The 21,529-nt window shown below is 40.9% G+C and overlaps 2 protein-coding genes across 3 annotated transcripts in view; one reads left to right on the forward strand and one right to left on the reverse strand.

The window, feature by feature from the left end:
* Positions 1-14,515, reverse strand: part of plcd3a (phospholipase C, delta 3a) — a 35,784-nt gene extending 21,269 nt beyond the window's left edge. Inside the window, exon 1 of one of the 2 annotated variants that reach the window (XM_036147777.1) lies at positions 13,820-14,515. In XM_036147777.1, coding sequence (XP_036003670.1) covers positions 13,820-13,913 — 94 coding nt within the window. In that variant the 5' untranslated portion in view covers positions 13,914-14,515. The remainder of the gene's footprint in view (positions 1-13,819) is intronic. The other variant, XM_036147778.1, reaches the window with a different exon arrangement.
* Positions 14,516-19,197: 4,682 nt separating this feature from the next.
* Positions 19,198-21,186, forward strand: hexim1 (HEXIM P-TEFb complex subunit 1). The gene has a single exon (XM_012851027.3). The coding sequence runs from the start codon at positions 19,547-19,549 to the stop codon at positions 20,645-20,647; it is 1,101 nt and encodes a 366-aa protein (XP_012706481.2). The 5' UTR covers positions 19,198-19,546; the 3' UTR covers positions 20,648-21,186.
* The last annotated feature ends 343 nt before the right edge of the window (positions 21,187-21,529 follow it).

The following is a 21,529-nucleotide window of genomic DNA, read 5'->3' on the forward strand; positions in this document are numbered from 1 at the left end:
ATAACGTTTTCTCCAGAACAAGCTAAAGGCGTGTCACCCAGTGTTTATAACGCTGCATTCCACATAGATTCAGACTCTTCAACGACTCTGAAACTTGTTAAATATCTGACCTGTTCCCTGTCTCCCCTGGTTCTTTTATCTGGTAATGTGTTGATTCTATTGTGGACTTCTGTAGTAATAAAAAGACTCTTCAAACCGTAACTATATTTTACCATATTTAATTTAAATGGCAACCGATTTTGCAGTCCAGTCTCTGTAATCTCATAATCTCTTACAAACATGTTTTATCCATATTTAATCTAAGACTTATTTTTACTCTATCATTATTCTGTCTTTGTTCATTTTATTTCTTGTTCCAAGAACAAACGCAGCTTTGCAGCAATGGTGACAACCGTGTACAATGACAAATAATCGCTGTTTCTTATCTTATCCAATTCAGAGCTTCGTTCAAATCTTGCTTCTTGAATGTTTTTCTAAATAACAAACATAAAAAATCTGCAATGCTTTAGTTATGCCCTCGTACTATATCTATAATTTAAAAAAAAAATGACTCATTGTATGTATTTATGCATAGCGGCTTGCAAATGTATCTCTTGAACTGTTTAACATCTTGTGACATTACAACTGCAAACTTCAGTGTAATTTCTAAGGATCTGATGTCTGTCCTCTCGGACTACTTCTGAATTTCACCGAGAACGCTGCTGTAAACTCAGCAGTTTCTACCGCTGTCTGAGCCCCCCCCTCCACACCAATGCACATTCAACCCATTCAAACATCAACTGTCTCCTCCCCCCAGGACTCTGGGGCTGCTCCACACCTGTGAAATACCTTCACTTAGGAGTCCCAGAGACATCGGAAAAGTTTTAAGAAGCAAATTTGAGAGAAATGTTCAACATTAGTGGTACATTTGTGTTTTTATTACCTCTTTGCTGGTGAGATTTTATCTGTTGTTATTTCTCCAGACAGTTTTTTTTTTCCCACAATTTTTTCACTTTCAGATGGTTTTAAAATTCAAACGGTTTACAAGTAAAATTCCTTATTAAGATTATAAAACCTCACCACACCTTCATTGTTGGACGGTGTGCTCGTGTTTGTTGCCCTTTTCTTGTTCACTAATGTTCCACAAAAGCACCCCGAGGCCTTCACAAAACAGCTCAGATTCAATTGCATACAACAGATACATAGTAAACAGGTGACCTCTGAAGGCAATTTGTTGCACTGGGTTTCATTTGAGGGCACCTGTTATGTGCTTTGAGCACATTATAATTATGCTTGTCTATTTCTTTTTCTAGATAGTTTTGTATGGTCTTTAGTTGAAAGATTTTTTGTTGATAGATTTTGGAGTTTGGATAATTTTTTATTTTGTTTTGGTTATTTAATTACATTAATTTGTGGCGCTGTTGGTCTGCCTATAAAGGCTGGGTTTCGACATGTTTGGGACCCGCCCTTCCGCTCGCTCCATCACCACCACCACTACCAAGGAAGCGTCCTGATCCCGGTGCGCGCACGTCTCCAGTAGCCGTAGACCGCAGCTGACGACTCCAGCCTGCCATGCAGTATTTTTGTTAGCCTTTGGTTGTTTGCTGTTTTCGATGTGATTTTGGCCTGGTGGAACCAGTTGTCCTGTTTTAGATTCCTTCTTTGCAATAGATTCTTCTTTGCTATAGTCCAGTAATAGTAGGAGCTTCGACGGCCCTGTATAGGGTTGGCCCCCTACTGTGCCGCTCTGTTCTTTTTGATCGGCTCACCACGTCCAACTTTCTGTTAATACTTTTGGGATTTTTATGTTTTTTTCCTCTCTCTTCTTTTTTTTGGGTGTTGGGGGGCATGGGAAATTGAGGGTATTTAACTCATTCTCTTTTTTTTCTTCCTCCACAGAAAACCAAAGCAGCTGAACTAAAAGAACACTCCAAGAGAGTTTTTAGTTTTTGGGGGGGGGGGGGGGGGGGGTTTGCAGCTGTAGTAGCTTGCTTTTTCTGAAAGTAGGCTGACAGGAAGGGGGTGGGAGAGGGGTAGAGACATGCGGCAAAGGACCGCGGGTCGGATTCAAACCCGGGTCGACCGTGTCGAGGACTAAGGCCTCTGTATATGGATCCTGCTGCCTGCTGCGCCACAAGCGACTTTTAAAATAAAATAATTTTTGTTAACCCTCATTTTGTCTACGCGTCCTCAAATATGTTGGGCCCTTTGTGGACGTAACATATTTATGAGGGCTCGTCCAAAAAAAGTTTACCCTTAGCAACTAGTCGTGTCCTGTGGTTGTTTTTGGGTTCGTGGCAGTTATGCTGGTTTTTCTGTGCATTTTGGAACAGCTGGCATGTGTTGCAATGGTTAATTAGGACATTTGGGGCGTGGTGTTCTTGTAGCTTTATTTGTGCATGGGCTGGTAAAAAAAAGTGGCTTGATTCTATGGTCTAGACATGGAGTTTGACCTGGATGAGTCTGTTACGTAAAAAACCCACATTTGGAGTTCTTGGGTTAATGCACAAAGGATCAGTTGCTGTTAGTAGCCGAGCATTTCAAGGTTACAGTAAATAAACGTGCTAAAAGAGGAACAGTTAAAGCTGATTTGTTAGCAGCACTGGTTCAGGTTGGGATTTTTTCTGCTACAAGTTTACCAAAAAGTCCTCTTGGGTCTCCATTGGAAGCTTTGTTGCCAGACGACTCGGTTCGCTTGAAGGAACTTGAGGTTGAATTATTGCTTGCTTTAAGAGAGAAGGAGCTGTATTTTGAACAAAGGAAACTGGAGCTACAAGCCGAACTGCGTTTGAAAGGACTTGAGCCTGGTGCTGGGTCTTCGCAATTCAAATCAAATGATTTTGATGTTAGTAAAATGTTCGCTTGGTTCCTCCATTTAATGAGCGAGTTGTTGATAAATATTTCACGTTGTTTGAAAGGGTGGCGCTCACACTTAAATGACATTTTGTCTACGTGTTCTCAAATATGTTGGGCCCTTTTTGGACATAACAGCACCACACAGCAAAAAAGGGAACTTAAAGTGAAATTTTCTTGAAATTAGTGCATTGGGGCACGCTCGCCTTGGTTGTCGAAGCGGTTGACCCGGGTTCAAATCCGACCTGTGGTCCTTTGCCACATGTTTCTCTCCCCCTTCCTGTCAGCCTACTTTCATAAAAAGCAAGCCAGCTGCGAACACCCCCCCCCCCCCAAAAAAAAAGAAAAAAAAAAGAAATTAGTGTATCAGTCCTTAATTTGAGCAGGCAAGTTTAAATGATCTGCCAATTGAATAAGATTTTTGTACTTAAAATAGGAACAACTCATCTCCATCATCTTATTTCAAGTGCAGTGTATCTAATTATTTTAGTTATCAAAATACCCATTCCATTGGCAGATAATTGTATTTACCTGCTCAAATCTGGGGCAAATACACTCATTTCATTAAAATTTCATTTAATGGTTCATGCAGAGAGTAGGAGTAAAGAGGCCTACATAGAAATGCATGCCACACTTTACATTTTGATTTGTAATAAACAGAGAAAAGATGTGACTTTTTTCTTCCATATCACATTCATGCACTCTTTTGTGTCGGCGTTTTTGCATAAAATCCCAAAAGAAAACACTTGCATGCTGCATGCATCTACAGTACCTACATATCAGTGTTGTGAAAAGATATTTCTTCCGTTTCACCACGATGCAGAATAAATGATCAGCTTTGAATCTCGTCACAGCCCTCTGAATTAAATAAAACCACAAAGTGCCCAAATACTCCCAAGCATCCTCAAAATCACTGCTGACCATAGAGTGCGCAAAGACCCATCGAACATTTGCAACTACATAAAAGAATAAAAACATTACGATGATCTCCAAGACTACCACCAAGCTCTCCTCTATTGCTAAAAAATAGTCTGAATTGACCAAGTGAAAACCAGGCTTAAATCAGTTTGAGAGGCCGTGGTATGAACTTCAAGCTTGATAACCCTTAGATGTGGTTGAATTATAATAATCCTGAAAAGAAGCGTGAGCAAATGCCCCACAGCGAGGAAAAAGATTCATTTCCAGTTATCGAAATGACTTGATGGCAGTTGTAGCTGCTTTTCACTTTAGCTCTAGGGTTTTATTTTCCATTCTAATAATTTTTTACTCATTAGTGTCCTCTGAATTTCAAAGTGTGTAAAAGAAAGTGTCCCCATCATGTGGTAAAACGTATTTTCCCATCTCTCTGTCTTCTTTCAGCACTACTTTGGGACCTGTTTTACAGATCAAATTAAAAGGCATTTGAGTCGTGTGTCAGTCGTCAAAGTTGTGTTTTCAGAGTTTTTTCCCCTTTTAATAAGTGACTGAGCTGCCTCTAGTGATGATAAGATGATGACTCTAACCTCCTTAGGTGTTCCAGCTGCCTCCAGCCATGCCCCGACCCATCCTGTCCCGTACTTTGGACTCATTACAATGTTGGCATTTGTAAGTGAGATATGTAAATTCTAAGACTTTTGCAGCATTAATGAGTCTCAAAGCGAAGCCATTTGTTTATTTTGCACTATATGAAATTTGGGTGCAACACAAATATTATTCATTTTGGCTCAACTCATTTAGCCTTTACTGACCTTTTTTTCTGAACCTTGATAATAAAGACTGAAAAAGTCGTTTTGTGGAGCAAGCTTTACGTTTACGCACGGTGTCACAATATTTTAGCCCACTTTATTTCTTGAGTATGTAACTTGTGTAAAGTTTCAAATGACAACAGTCTGAAATATGATTTAATTGTTTTAATTGTCCTTGAACCCATCTGATATATTAATTGCTTCTCATGTAACACTTTATATCACTTTGAAAATGATCCCTTTGTGTTTGTGTTACAGAGAAAATGGCAAAACAGTTATTGGTTGCCTTTCTTTAAGAGTACATTAAATAAAGAACTTTTTTTCTGTCATAAAGTATCATAATTACCATAAAATTGAGATACAGAAGCTAATGGATAGTTGTTGCCAGTAAGTTAGGGTAATTTTAAAAAATAAGTCATTTACAGATGGATTGAAGGGTTTTGGTCTAGGATCCACCGCATCTAAAGAGTAACATACTGTAGGTAGCGTACTCACTACTTATAGGCTCCTCACAGAACCCCGCTTAAAAAGAAAGTACGATCTGTCCCTTTAATGGATCCATGCCTGAGTGTTTCTCTGGGGTTGAATAGAGAGAAAACTCTCTCACGTGGCTTTCATGGTCCAAACAACCTACACTCGAATGTTTCTCCAGGGTTTTGCTTTTTCTAGGCTACCTTTAAAGATTTGTCCGCTCGCAGATGGCACGGCTCCTTTCTCCTCTTGCTTTAAATCACGGTCTTCATACTTTCTGTGCCAGGAAGATTACTGGGTTGGGGCCCTGAAAGCTAAAGCACACAGAACCTCCCCTCCCTGCACACTATTCACCCCATCCAGAAGACAAAGAAACCCCCCCCCCCCCCTCCCTCCCTCCTACCGGAGCTCCATCCATAACAAGCCTGTTTTTCCAAGCTGCCACCACCATGTGATGGATTCCCACAAGCAGCACAAGGACCTGATTAACTGCAGGTCAGCGAGCACGCCAAGCTGCCTTAACTTAACGAATTGCAAACTCATTTTTTTTTTTACCATTAAATGTATTTTATCTCCTTATGTACCATTTAGACTTAGACTTAGACAACTTTATTTGTCATTTTGTATGTACAGGGTGCATACGGAACGAAACTTCGTTGCATACAGCTTATAGGAGTATAGTCAGATTCCAGGTGGAATACGGCAACATTGCAATATAAAGTGCAGCAGTGCACTGCAAAAAGAGAACTGAAAGTAAGTCAAATCTTCTTGAAATTTGTGCATTTGCACTTGATTTGAGCAGGTAAATAAGATGATCTGCCCATGGAATTAGATTTGTGCACTTTAAATAAGAACAACTCATCTCCATCATCTTATTTCAAGTGAATATATCTAATTGTCTTTTTTAGGAGTAAAAATACTTATTCTATTGGCAGATAATCTTGTTTAATTGCTCAAATCAAGGACAAAAACACTAATTTAAAGAAAATCTGACTTACTTTTAGTTGCCTTTTGCAGCGTGAACATATAAGGAGAAAAACAGTGTTTACACAAAGTGTCTGATAGTCATCGCTAACTTCTTCGATCAATGCCGCAACATAGAGCCTGTACAAGTCAGCTGACAAAACACAGGAAATGATCAAATAAATGGAATAACCTGGTTGCGTAAATGTGGATACCCTTCGGATAACACTGTGTTGCAACAGCTTTTGTTTGAGCTTCAGCATTTAGTCTATGCACATCTCGAGTCTCGACTCGACTATATTACCCCTCAGCACTTTAGGAAAGTTCTCCAAATGTGTCAGATTGTGAGGACATCTCTAGTCCACCGCTAGGTTCAGCTGACCCCACAGATTTCCTCTGGAATTTGAACCTTTATAAAATTTTAACTCTCCTGTCCTTCTTTTGTTGATTTGGCGTATTCCTCGGACACGCTGTGAAATCCAGTCTCTCTTTATCCTCGGCTTACCAAACACCTCTGGAACAACCTGGTCACGGCCTCGTCCAACAAGATCCAAACGCAAACCCCGTGTTTCACTGTGGGTGCAGCGTGCTTTTTGTTGATGCTCGGTCAATCGGAGCATTCAAAACTGAATGCTGAAACTGAATTCCAAGGAGTTTCAACAACATAATAGTTTAAAGACACTCACTTTCATTACAACAGGGTTGTTGCACCTCTCATTTGTTCTGACATGAATGCCTTTTTGAGTAGAAGAGAACAGGATAAAGGTCACATTAAGAGTGACGCTTTTGTGACAAGATTTATAACGTTCTCATTTTTAACGTCGCAAAAACCTGGAGGTTTTACAGCGGATGTGCCGACTTTTAAGAGCCAGTGTTGGTCTGCAAACATAAGCCCGTATATTTATTGTAAAGCCGCTGCTTCGTTTACCCTTGAATGCATTGTGTTCCTGTGAAAGCTTAGCCACTAAATGTGTAAACAGAATGAAGGACAAAGCTCTCCAAAGTGTTGAATTGTCTTTTCTTTTCGTCGTCACCCTGCAGAAGGTTTGGCTGGCATCCATTTTAGCTCGTCAAATCCCTGCCTGCGGACTGGTTAACAATCCTGCTAAATCTGTGAGATGAAATAATGCAGAGTCAGATCTGAGCGTACTCCTCAGGTCAGCATTCCTGGCACCATTTAAACCTCAACTGAAACCAGAGAAACATGATCCTCAGTTTTGTATTTGCTCAAAATAAAAACTACTCATGGCACTCAAAGACTACCACAGGAGTGGGGCTGAAGTCAAACAACGACGGGGGTTAATGCACATACGTAAGGAGGAGGAAACCTGTGAAATGGTGCGAGACGTACTCAGCAAGCGGGGTTTATTTAGAAGGTGATTTCATTTAACGGTTCATGCTGATATAAAACAGAGCAGTGATTCATATTCGTCTCAGTGTTGCATTCATCAAATCCTGCCACCTCTGTGTAGGATTAGGATCAAACAAAGAAATAACAACAAAAAAGTCATAAGTGCTGTTTTGAGTGAATTCTCTACTCTAAGCAAACAGAAAGTCTGTGGTATTATGGTCAATGGCAGGATTTCTTGTCCTAAGGTTTAAAAAGCCAGACCTAGATAGCTATAAAGTAGAAATGTACCGATATTGGTGCATTTCAATATCGGTGCATTCTAATTTATTTTCCTATGAAGGGCTATAACATATACAAATTAGTTTAGAAGCCAACAGAGGATAAAAGACTTTCGTGATCATTTCCATTTATGCATCAGATTGTGTTCCTAATAGCCTTTCCTTAAATTTAGTTTTTTATTCAGCTCAAAAAAGTGCATTCTGTAAATTATAATTTATAGACAAAACTGGGTAGGTTCTCTACTTTGTTGCATTTAATGGACATAAAAGAGAAAGAAAATGCAGTTTTTGTCCTGCAGGTCACCAATCAGAGCCAATCTAGGAAAAGGTTGGATTACAGTATTCCACTTTTTGGCTGATTAGTAGCAGAAACATTCACCCGTCCATCACCACTTCTTCAGTTGGTAAAAAACGTTTTAAATTACATCTGTAAGCAGGTCAGACATGTCCAAGATTTCTTACATGAACTAACTTTGAAATTTACAGAAAATGTGTTAGATTTAAACACTATTCTTTACTTGTGTCCCTTTTACCCTTAGTGTCCTGCTTGCCTTGGCACCCCTGGCAAAGTTGTGTATATAGTATAGTAAAATCATTTATTTTAAGAATCATTAAAAAGTATGATCTCACTTTATAAAAGCTAAAAGTAAATTCCTCAATTTCATGCACATTTGCATATTAAGCAGTGGAAAAAAAATCCACTGCAAGAAAAAAAAAATTACATAACCAGTGGTGGAACAATATATTTCACTGCTGGTATTTCCTGGAAATAAATCTAACTGAAGCACTTTTTTTTCATCTATACTTTACTTTTCTTACTGATAGTAAAATGCAGCAACAAGTGGCATCTTGGAGTCACCAGCAGGTCAACAATTTATTTTAGGACCGATCTTTGCCAGCGGTGACAATACTTGTAAAGACGTATGTCACCTTTTTATGAAGAACTTATACAGTATTTCTAACTGAATTCAAAATGCACAGTTGAAGCTAATAGGAATGTTTTAAAATAATTCCCCTAAAGAACTGTGAATACGGAACGTTTAATCACGACATGGTCAGCAAATCTATTCAGTTTGAAAACTGTAAACTAAACATTTCATGGTTATCCTTTAAACTGTTATGTTATTAATTAGGATTTGACTTCTGGGAAATAAAAGTGAAGTCAAATTCCTTCTTTGTGCACATCTTGGCCAATAAAGCTGAAACAGTGTGCCAATTTGGGAGTCCTTCAAAATAAAACAAACAGTATATTAACCGGTGAGATGACATCTGCAAAAGTTGTCTCCCATGATTTCTCCCCAGCAGCCCCTCTTGAAAGAGGGTTCATGTTTCTCTCAGCATAACAACTGTCACGAGAGCCAGCGAGCACAGATTCGGCACTACACATGGCACAAGCAGTTTTGGGAGTTCTGCAGCTGCTGCTGACCCAATTAAACGTTTCTCACTTTCCTCTTGTAAGGAAACCGGTCCGAGCATTTTGAGAACACTAAAAAAAGGAATAGAAACTGAATGAGAGATATTTGGAAATCCGACACCGCAGCCAATGTTCGCTGGAAAGCTGATTTTGGAAATCACTACAAAGCAAGCAATTATCGAATTGTCAAATATTTCCCTTTCTTTACTTTAGGAGTTGACAGATAATTTATCCACAAAGAGAGAAGGAATTTCAACACCTAACAGAAACTAATAAAGAGTTTCTGTGGGGCTGGGGCCCATCTCCTGCAGCCACTGAGCGAGAGGCGGGGGACACCCCCTACCGGGGCGCCGGTCCGTCACAGGGCCAGACAGGCCAGACAGGACAAACAACCATGTATGGACTCTCAAAGGCAATTTGGAGAGTCGTGGTCATGTTTTTGGACTGTGGGAGGAAGCCAGAGTACCCAGAGAGGACCCGTGCTCACACACGGAGAACATGCAAACTCCATGTATGAAGACACCAGGGTGGATATGAAGCCAGGACCTTCTTGCTGCAAGGTTCTACCAACTGGGTCTCTGTGCAGCCCCAAATGATTTTTGATGTAAAAACATAAATTCAAAACTATAGATATCCTCAAAAAGAAACGCAGCCCACATTGACCAAAGATTTTTTTTTTTTTTTTTGGAAATCCGATTTTGTTACAGGATTCACATAAATCAGCAGCAGCTGGTGTTGAGCTGTTGTCAACATCAGTACGAGGTCATAGCGGTTAAACCTTTATAAAAAGGGTCAGCTCTGCTGGTTCCGATATACCAGGGGTGTCAAGCTCCAGTCCTCGAGGGCCGGTGTCCTGAAACTTTTAGAGGTTTCCCTGGTCCCACACACCTGAATCAAATGGCACAATTAGCTCCTCAGTATGCAGTCAGGTTCTTCAGAGTCCTGAATTACCTGATTATTTGACTCAGGTGTGTCAGACCAGGGACACATCTAAAAGTTGCAGGACACCGGCCCTTGAGGACTGGACTTTGACACCTGTGCGATATACAGTAACAGCTTTGTGGCCTACTATTACGATTACGAGCCTAAAAAAAATAAATAACAGCTTTCTAAGGAGAACTGTGAAGCACAGAGGTGGAAGTGTCATAGTAAGGTGTCCATAGTGTCATCTGGAATTTTGCGCCTTGGATTAAAAAATTCATATGTAAACTAATTACTGTTTGTTGTTAATTAAAGACTATTTTCACTAAAGTTGGAGAACTGACTAAAGGAGCTAATTACCGTCATTCTTTACTGCCGTTAAGCTTGACTGAGTGAAACGTCCTTTCTATATCCAAATCAAGCTTAAGTTAATGTTTTAATTGCATTTATCTATGTTATTATTATCAATACCAACCTGTTGCCATACACCAACCGTCGCCGCCTGTTATCATTCACCTGCTCCAAGAGCAACAAGCCACTGCTGGATCGGATTCAGACCACTTCCACGTTGACTTTGGATGTGTTATGGTGAGTATGGGTATACTGATGCGTTAGTTTTTCACTGGGTCACTACCCCCTTTACGCAGCCCTGGGATAGTTTACATCCAGTCAGGTCGCGTCGAAGCTGAACAGAAACTGGTGCTTTTTGGCGGCAGAAGTCCCAAAGATCTCACGGAAATGCTCTCAGGAAAAGTAAATGAAATGTTTGAGGAGTAAGCAAGTACTCAGGGAAACAGGAAGAGAACTATAATTTGTATATTTGTACTTTATTTTTAAGCAGTTGATACAAAAGGCTTCCCCAACCCTTTTGCTCCCTGTTTTGCAAGACCGTTGAGAAAATCGCAGAATCTCACTGTTAGAGTTTAACCACATTTGTTTCTGGAGGAAGTAAATGAGACCAGCGCTAATCTCAGCAGAATATTTGCTGTTATGCTACAGTCAGAGAGAAATCTTTGCAAGGGGAAGTCAAAGCAGTCACTGCCTGAAGACCTTTGAACTCAGTTCATCAACCCCCACAACAAAGCGTGGTGGGGGTTGTTGGTTCTGATGAGACGAGGGATTAAAAATAAATAAAAAAGGAGGTGCTGGACTGAAGGCTATTGGACTGATTTACAGACACGTGGTGACTGGGAAGTAGTCAGGTGGGTGGGAGGTGGATGACCTCACCTCCTTCAATATAAATTATATTAGCAGGAGATTCAAATATAGCCCCTGGCAGTTACATATTATATTTTTCAGCAGAGTGATACAGTTACCCGGCTGAGTCGTCAGTAACGCCTCAGCGAGTGTTGGCAAAGAGTCGGCGTTTCAACTCTCGAGCTTCAGCGGCTGGATTTAACACAGCAGATAACTGTGTCATTAAATTATGCAAATAAAGCTGCTGTCAATAAATTAAAAATACTACTGATACGTTTATTTATTTCAACAACTAAAAAAAGTTGTGTAGTCAATGAATTCCTAACAGAGTGAAATAGACCGTGTCTGTTTGTGTTAATTTAGTGATTTGCAGTTTATGCAGGTAATTCTTGGTCAGGGTTTGCTTTGCATGAACATCATGGCGTGGCGTGGCGGAGATCATGCTGAGCTGTTCAGGCTGCTTTAATGGTGACTTCCGTCTCATCTGCATCGTCGGCTCTGGTGTCTGTCGTCTTCTCTCTGGACAGCAACACATTCTGGAGCTTCTCAACGAGATTTAGGTCAGGCCAGTCTGCTGGCCAGGCTGCACAGTGAAGCCGTAGTGACTTAAACCAGGTTTTGGTATTTTTGGTAATATGGACAGGTGCTGAGTCCTGCTGGAATACGGCTTTGGACTTGATAAGAAGCAGTGGATCCAAATCATCACTGACACAGAAAACGTCCCACCGGATCCCAGGCAGCTTGGATTCTGTCCCTCGCCACTCTTCCCTACGGACTCTGAGAACGAGGTTTCCAAAAGGAAATGCTACGTTTATTTTCATCTGAAAATAGAGACCATTGAGCTACAGTCCTGCTATTTATCTTTTCAGTCCCGGTAAGATGCTTATGATGGTGTCTCTGGTTGAGCTGGATCTTAACGATAAGGAACGGGACATTTGTCGCTTATGTCTGTTGATACATCTGTGTGGTAGCTCTTGAAGTACCGACCCCAGGCCTTGTGAAGCTCTTACAAACGCCTAAACAGGCTTTGCAATTCTCCGTGGTTATTCCTATTTCTCGTGCACCTTTTTCCAAGCCATTTTTTTTCCTTCCACCAAACTTTCATTAATTATTTATGTGCTTCTATAAAGATATGCTTCCCTGTGGAGGGTTTCGATAACTTTCTATAGTCAGGAGTCTTCCCCATGATTGTGTACTGTAGGCCATCACATCAAATTTTCATGTTAAAAACTAGGGCTGCATAATTTTTGCCAAAAATCAATATTGCGATTTATTTCAACAATTATTGCGATTTAATTTCGACTTTTCTCTGGGTTAACCACAAGCAACAAAAATGGCCTGTAGACAAAGATGTTTGCAAACAAGGAAAGTTTAAACCAATAAATGTAACTGTTTTTATTATTTAAAATATTGTTATTCAACAGAATAGCTTTTAAGATAATAGCTTTTAATTGAGTTGGACAACAATCCTTCTTGAGTATAAAGGACAAACAACAAACAAGTCTATGAATTAATCAGCTATGGTGAGATTCCTTAAAGTTTCTGGTAAAAAGTGTTAATTATATAAACTCTAAAACAAATAAGAAAACTAGATTTTCTCACTGCTGCAACTCTCTTCCCTTCTTGTGGAGGCAAACCCACTTTAAACATATTACCAACACCTAAAGTACATATCTGATCCATTGATTGTTACATAGCCAAAAATTGCAGACCTCTGCGATTTGGATTTTTTTTATTTTTTTTATTTTATTTTTTGTGTGATTGGATTGCAAATGTGATTTATTGTTCAGCCCTATTAAAAATCACCTTCTTTATTGGTCTTATAAAAATATATTATGATATAATATTCCAATTTCTGAGAAATGGAATTTGGGTTTTCATCAAATGTAAACTTTAATCATCAAAAGTAATCGAAATAAATGCATCTCTGTACGGGTAAGGATGCAATCGAGTAGATCGGTTTCAGTTTGTGAATTGAAATATTGATATAAATTAGTTTTTGTTTTTTTTGACAATATTGTGAGTTGCTGAGAAAAATCTGTTTGGTTTATGTTGCAAACCTGCCAAATGAAGCAGAAGAACTTCAGGGAGTGCGAGATAAGTAGGTCAAATGGCACAGAGAGCCTAAAGTTTGGTCCACATTTCCAGTCATCTTGTGTTTTCTCAGAGACTCTGACAGGTGTTCAGTGGCTGCTCAGCAGGAACCTATTTCTGGATAAGGTGGAGCTGTTAGTAAGAGGAGTCTGTGCGTAGGCTCAGCAGGAGAATGTAGAAAAGTCTGATTCACAGGCGAGATTTCAGCTCTAGATGTGTCAGTGACCAGAGATTATCTGGTCACCAGCAGCAAACTCTGACACGGCCGAGCTGCCGCACTGTTTCCCCCGAGCAGAGCAACTCTGTAGCTGTGGAGCAGGTGAATTCACGGGAATACGCGCAGAAGAGGCGCAGATCCACTGATATATAAGCCAGAGGTATTAAAAAACAGGCCTTATTAAAAGAAAATTTAATCAGTTCTTATAAGAGGCCCAAGTTTCAGTCGATACTGAATTATTAGTATCGCATAGTCAACGCAATAAGTATGTTTACAGGCGTTACCAGCCGACGCGCTCTTCCGTTTCGCCTCAGGCACACAGCTTTATGACAACACTGAGATTTCAGATTTCCTTACCGAGCCTCCTGATGGGGTCCTTGGTCCTCTCGGCCGCTGGCCCCCTCTGCTCCTTAGGACCTGGGATCGCTGCCGTGTTGCCGCTGCCTAACATTGTCAAAACTTTACGAATTTTCAATTTCTGACTTTTTTTCTTTTTTTTTTACGCGCGGCTTAATCCTGGATACGAGGACGCAGGTGTCCCAGAAAGACCCTGAGCTCTGGAGGAGACAGCTGAGAGCAACATTTATTCCCCTTTCCACATGTGAAAAAAGTCCCTCCCCCGACGGTGATCTCCATGGCTGGGCGTAACGCGATTCTCCAACAGAGCGCATAGGCGCACAGCTCGGTTCGACTTGGAGCAGCACCCTCTCCTCCTCCTCCTCCTCCTCCTTCTTCCCTTTGTGTTGCACCAACAAACAGGAACCCGGATAAAAAAACAAAACAAAACAGGGACGCTTAATTTCAAAGGCACAGTTATAGTGAATCTTTGTGGAGCCGGGAGTGCCAAAATCCAAAGCAAGAATTATTTGCTTATTCTGTATTTACAAAAGCAGATGATTGAATTATTTTCAGAAAATACGCTCAATAAACAGAAATACGTGTCTATGATCATTTAAACCTGGCAATAACGCGTCGGACGCTAAATTAAATGCTCAAAATCTCAAAATCATCCACTAAAGTTTCCTCCTGTCATGCGTAAAAAAATCATATATAAGTATTTGAAACGTTCCGCTTTACCACAAAACAAATGGTCTCCTTAACTCAACTGCAGACCAATCACCTTCTCCATAGCAGTGTTAGCCCCGCCCACTGGCTTCGGTAGAGCTGACATGCTGCAACACAGAACTGCATGATCAAACAAGAGAAATATTGAAATGTTTATATTTGCCTCTAACCTGCCAGTACAGACTGTGTGCATGCATATATGCATTTCCTAATTGATTTAAACATTGAAATAGTTTTCACTAAATATGAAAAAACAGATTCCTTCTGTTTTTGCTATTATTTTCTTCTTCCAAGATGTCACAATACTTTCCAGAAAAACATGTAAAGCTCTGCAGACCTCAGCTGCCTAAGAGCTGAGTTCATAATACAAGAATATGAAAGAGAGACTGGGTAAAATAGCAACAACGGGGGAGTCCCAAGGCCAGAATAACTACTGCTGATCCAAAGGAACATAAAGACTCTTTACACATTTGTTAAAAAATAACTACACAAAAACAAATAAAGAAACAGCAAAAACATGCTGATGATACCCAAGACTTTTGGGAGAAAGTCTTAGGATTTAATTGATGAAATCGTGAATTTAGCTCTTCAGTCTTTACTAGCAAATGCCGCAGTACAATGTCCATCCGTGAGCGCTGGACCTTAAGTCCAGCGTTAACTTTTACTTTTTGCATTTACTCAGGTTATCTTTATTTGTTGGATGACCTGAAACATTTAAATGTGACAAAAAAAAAAAAAAGAAGCAAAACTAAAGAGGTGAACACTTTTTTTTACAGCGCTGTGGCCTACTTATTTATTCCATTTCTATTTAAATTGTGGGATCTGCAAGCATGTACTCAACAACTTATGTTACTGGTTAATTGCATTATGAAACTTTTGAGGCCTGATTTACTGAGGGAATTCAGTTCAGATATCTTTGTGTTTGATGTCATTCATTATGTATGGAAAACAGAAAAGAAAAAACCATTGTGGAACTAAGAAGATAAGCATGACTTGATATACTTTGAAAGTGTTAATACACAATAATATGCAAATATAGGTATGTCTTTACTAATTGAAATGAGTTACAAAATAACCGTTTTCGACTGTATGTTCGGGCATAATACTCAAAATGTCACTGTTTTCTGTAAAATAAGGGATGTCCTAAAGATTTATTTCCTCTCATATACAACTTCTTTCAATAGAAACTAGGGGTGGGGGGGATGCGCCATTTTACATTAATCCTTGTCTCTTGAGTTAAGACACATCATAGACATCTGCCCAAGTTAATACACCAACAATGATATTCAAAACATATGTAATTTGGAAACGACTTTCTCAGTAATCTAACCAAAGTGAGGACAAGACTTTTTTTTTTAAGGATCCTTTGTGACCTTTATTTTGAAGGCCAACGTAATCCCCTTTTCCTGACTAGTTCAGCTCCATCAGTAATGTGGAATCTGCTTTCACAATAATCTACTCTTCAAAATACCAAGGCCTGTATTTTGTTTTTGTTTCTTACTGTGAAAGGTCAACATACTCCACCCCCTTCATGGCCGATTTATCTGCATTTTTTTTATTATGTAGAATCTCGTTTTGCAAAAATGTATGAAAGAGGGAGACTGTTATTTTGAAGAGTATCTCTAGGATTTATGACTAAAACAAACACAATCCCTTCTCATGACTCTCTTGTCTAAAATGTTGATGTGAATTTTTATCCTGCAATAATCTAATGTTTGAATAAATTAGGCTTTTATTTTGAAGACTATAACTAAGAATATTTTGAAAGCTATCGTCAAACAGGATATGCTTCTACTCAAATGGGAGAGCAAATTGATCAGTGAGTGGGGCAGAAGCGCCACCTGTTGGTCATTTACGATACATGCACAACTTCAAAAACGATGACATAAAAGCTTACACTGCCTTAAGTACATACACAACATGCTGCCAGCGTTTGGTGTGATCATTTAGACTGAAATGAAATTTTCCTTTTCACAGTATATGAGCGTTGATTAGAGGTTTCAGATTCTGTACTAGTGTTTACAACACAAAGACAGCGAGAAATCACCTGGGAAACTGGAGATCGAATCTGATCAAGTCAGGAGAACAAACAAAAGCACATGACTAATAGATGGACTGCAGAGTTGCATTTAAAATATTTCAGGTCTTTAACTTGATCACTAAATACAGTTTCAGCAGCTAATCCTGCTTTTTACGTTAAAACTCCATCTGCACTTCCTGTCTTTGTTGATTCCCCCCCACACACACTCAAATCACTTGCTTCGTATTGAGACTACAAGAGTTCACATCTTTCATCTCCCCTCAGTAGCAGCAATAACCAGGTTAGGCTGAGTGAGAGATTAAATTCATGTCTGCTAATCCTCAGAGGCTGTGATCTATGCAGGAGCAGCTTGGGCCGTGGAGCGAGCAGCTCCTGCTCCTTGATTTGAGGAATATGGGAGCAGCTCTGGAAAGGTTTCCCAGTCTTGCGCCAGTCGTCAGGGTTTCACATTAGCAGCAGCGGCACCACCTCTTTCTCAAAGACTTCACAGTTCAGCTTGCTTATTCGGCTGGGGTGAAAATGGGCCTGCTTCTGTTGGTGGAAGTAGTTGGTCTGTGCTGTTTGGAGGCCATAGGATTCCTGTTGTTTACAGGCAGGGTTTTTGGGGGGTAAACCAGCAACTCCTAGTGACTCCATGCTAAAAGGTCACAGGCCAAGTGGCCCATTTCTCCTTTTTAATGAAAGCAAAATAGTGAATGGTAGCAATGAGGAAACTCTAAAAGAAACATGTGGACATGATAGCGATCAGCATTTACTGCTGAAGATGAACAAGGAGTTGTAAGCTCAATTATTAACTCATCTGTCATCAAATTGTGTTTATCTGAAAGCAGTGTGAAACAGAAAAAGAATCAAAATAACACCCCAGTGCATTGTTTCTTTATTTGAGTCTTTTTTTTATTATGATTCTGCATTTGTGCAAAAGCCAAGAGAAAGGGCTATGTTGACGTTTAAACGGTAAAACATGAGAGAAATGTCGTTTTAAGGCTTGTTAACAATCCGAGAACTAAAGCAAAGATCAGGCACTGGCTACTTCCTGATGCGATGGTAGTAAATCGAAGTTGTTAATGTGACTGTTTAATATAAAGAACGGTCGTTCCCAATGTGCTTATAGTTTAACCAGGCTGTGATTTGTGCTGCTTTGACAAGATACAACTAAACATCAAATGTTTTTTTTTTTTTAACTTAAAATAGATCGGTGTAATGGAAAACTTGCAAGGGAACTGTTCTACTCCAGGAATTAAACGGACCCGATGAAAACGCGTTGGCCTAGTCAGCGGAGGAGTAAATCTAATTATTTCTGTTGTTAGTTATGTCTTAATGAATTGCCAGTAACGTAGTTGGATCACACGTTTAATAACGTGGCATTCAAAACTCTACACTTTGGATTTATTAACTTTAATTGTGACAGGATAGCACCGTGGAGCAAGCTAGTTAGCTCTAGGTAGCCTAGCTTTTTACACGTTACGTTTTTCGTCAAATATGCCCGTCAGGAACTATTTCCCGTTGGGGATTTTCATGTCCAAGTTCCGTGCAAAGTAATTTTTGTTTCGAGTGATTTCATAACAACATGGAAAGGATGCAGTGTTTTAATTTGCGAGCAACATCACGTAGCACTCCGTTTGCTAACCAACGTTGACAGCTAACGTTAGCCAACTTATCCTTAGCTTTTAAAGCAACGGTGTAAATACACTGTACATTTGGGGCTGCCAAGAAAACACGTATCTACGCCATCTTGACAATGGTAACAGCATTATTAAGTAGGTGTGAGATCGCCTGACCCACCCTTTGACAACGAGGGGTCGGAAGACTGACCGAAGCGACGGCTTCACAATAACTGTCGTTTGTTTACGCTGCTTTCAGTGTTCACCCCCCAAAGCTGTTGCTCCACAACGTATCACTCCGCTCAACACGCAACGCTAAAACGAGCTCCTTGGTTCATACAAATAACACACAATAGCAATATTTTTTATCCATATACCCGATTCAAATAATTGAATTCAGAGAGTAGGCTTGATTTTAATATTGTTTAACAAGAGCACTGAAAAACGGACTAGATTCTGTGTAAGGAATGCTTCACTTTCGTTGCAATACAGGAGGTTTGCATTTTAGCACGGAATTTCTTGTTGACTTTTCGGGATCCAAATAACTGTGTGTTGCAAACTTATGGGTAGCACAGGTCGTTATTCCCTTCCGATAAACATTTAAACCCTTTTAAAGTATTAACACCAGTTTATAACTCAAACCATCTACTTGTTACCCCTTCTTTTTAAATAGTAGTGTCCATAAAAATGCCCGGGACTGCTTTTTTTGGTGTAGCTCGCGCTCTTTTAATTGACAGCATAGCCGTCCAATCAGAAAATTGATCGAGCTTAGCAACAGCAATGTTTTCCTGTAGACCAATCAACAAAAAGGAGGGCGGACTCTTCGGGGCCAATGATTGTATTCTCTGATTGGTTAAAAATCTCATCATTTACGGCAGACTTGTGGACTATGTAGTTTAGGGAGGCTATCTTACGCTGTTGGTCGATCAGACCGAGAACAGCATATCCCAGAATTCAGTAGACGTTAGAGGCAGAAGCATGCGCACAGAGAGAGGCGGAGCTGCTATATATACACGGACTCCCTCTTCTTCAGTAGCACACTGGACACAGTTGTGACGGTGAAGCGCGGTCTCTGGGTGAACGCGTCCTTTGACAGCACTGAAACAGTTAATGGTAGTTAGCGACAGTTGCTCTGACAAATCCTTGGAGGAGTAACAAGTGTTTAATTATTCGGAAGTTCGTCTCCAGGCGTGAAACTCAACTTTCTTCACACATTTTAAGTCGTTGTGGAAGTCTTATTTTTTTTTCTTTAACAAAAACAAACTTACTTTTTTTTTTTTTTTTCGTCTTTTAACGAACTTTGAATTCCTGCCTTTTTGGGCATGAACATAATTTAAGATGTACTAAAGCGGAGCAAGCAAGAAGGATACCATCAGAATGACAGAGCCGGCGGACCAGACCCATCGCATGGTAACTTCTGACAGTCCATCAGGTGAGAGTAGCGGGGACGCTCTGGAGCATCTCCCGGCCAAGAACCGCGGAGCACCGCAGAACGGCGACAGGGGGCGACAGAGAGCGGAGAAGCGTCAGCGGCGGGCGGAGAACTGCGAGGACATCAACACAGACAAGTTATGGCAAACGAAAGGCAGACGGAGGGAGGTGTGTCCCGCTTCGGCAGCCGGAAACGAACTCCCCGAGTATCCGAACGCGAGTGAGCCCCAAGCAGCCGATGCGGACGCTTCGCCCGACGGCGACCACAACCAACGCGGGAAGAAGGGCGAGCACGGCCCGCTGCGGGAGACTTTTAACCGGGCGGGAGTGGAGAACGCGTTCATCGACTCCGACACGGGGCTAGAAGCGCGTCTGGGCAAAAAGAGGCACCGGCGCAGGACCTCCAAGAAGAAACGCCACTGGAAGCCGTACAACAAACTTTCGTGGGAGGAGAAGAAAGCCCTGGAGGAGCGGGAGACCGTCAGGGCTTCGCGGATGAGGGAGGAGATGTTCGCCAAGGGGCTCCCCGTCGCCCCCTACAACACCACCCAGTTCCTGATGGACGAGCACGACCGAGAGGAGCCCGACCTGAACACCGAGACCGGGGTCCGGCGGCCCGCCGGGGTCGGCGTTCGCCTGGAGGACACCGGGAGCGAGGAGGACCTCTTCGACAACGAGGAGGAGGAAGACGACGACGGCAGCGGGGGTGGAGGCAGCGACGGCATCGGGAGACCCGGGAACGCGGGCGGGGAGTATCTCCAGCGGGACTTTTCCGAGACCTACGAGATGTACCACGTCGAGAGTCTGCAGAACATGACTAAACAGGAGCTGGTGCAGGAGTACCTGGAGCTGGAGAAGTGCATGTCCCGGCTGGAGGAGGAGAACAACCGCCTGAGACGCGCCGCGGAGCCCGCTGCCGCCGCGGAGAACCCGCAGGTCCGCCTGCGGGAGCTGGAGCTGGAGCTGGAGAGGCTGAGAGCCGAGAACACGGAGCTGCTCCTGCAGAGTCAGCCCAGCAAGGAGCGTGGGCAGGTCGCCACGAATTAAAAAAAAAACTAAACCATTCAAAAAGGTAAAAACAACAAAAAAATAATAATTATGGGACTACTGTTCTGTTTTTTTTTTTTATTTTTAATGTCATCAATTTTCTGTATTCAGTCTGGCTGGATAAAGAAGTCGTTGCACTGCGATGCAATAACATACTTGACGTTTCTTTTCTATTTGGGCTGTAAACTGTCCTGTTCATTTTTTTTTCTTCAGGAGTAAATGTAAATATTTCAAAATTAATATTCTCCTTTTATATATATATCTATTAAACAAAAACACGTTTAACGATCCAGATCTGTTTCAAGTTGATAGGGATATTTACTTACAAACTGTTCCATGCCTAAAGTTTAAAAAAAAAAAAAAATTAAAATAAATGCATAAATGTCTAATTTTCCTCTCCAGAAATGATAAATGACAGCAAATTAGGGCAGCTTGCCAGTACTTTACGTTTTTCTTTCTGCAAAAGCAAACTCTATACTTACTATTTTGACAGTCTGTGTGTTCTACTTGGTTCCAATAATAAAATGTTTTGATTTAAAGGCGTCCTGTCTGATCCCTTAAAGGCGCACGAAGCGCTGATTGAAGGATTTCCTCCCTGGAGTGAAAAGGAAAATTTCATTGAAGCATTTCAACTGGGCCAGAGAAACATTATAGAGGGTAACCCGAAAAGATTTGGATGTTAAAACATGCATGCACACAGGAAGAAGTGCAAAACAGAAACTTATTTTGGGTGCATGTAGCTATTTGTTAAGCAAATGGATTTAAATGTCGGAGTACATAAATATTTGCTGAATTTAAAGAGAAAGGGCCTCGGATTTGGATGCAGTTTTTGTTTTTGTGCAAGAAGCAAACGCTGAGAAAACCTTTATTCATCCGCCACCT

The sequence above is a fragment of the Fundulus heteroclitus genome, chromosome 16 (assembly GCF_011125445.2).
Source record: "Fundulus heteroclitus isolate FHET01 chromosome 16, MU-UCD_Fhet_4.1, whole genome shotgun sequence".
Taxonomy (NCBI): Eukaryota; Metazoa; Chordata; class Actinopteri; order Cyprinodontiformes; family Fundulidae; genus Fundulus; species Fundulus heteroclitus.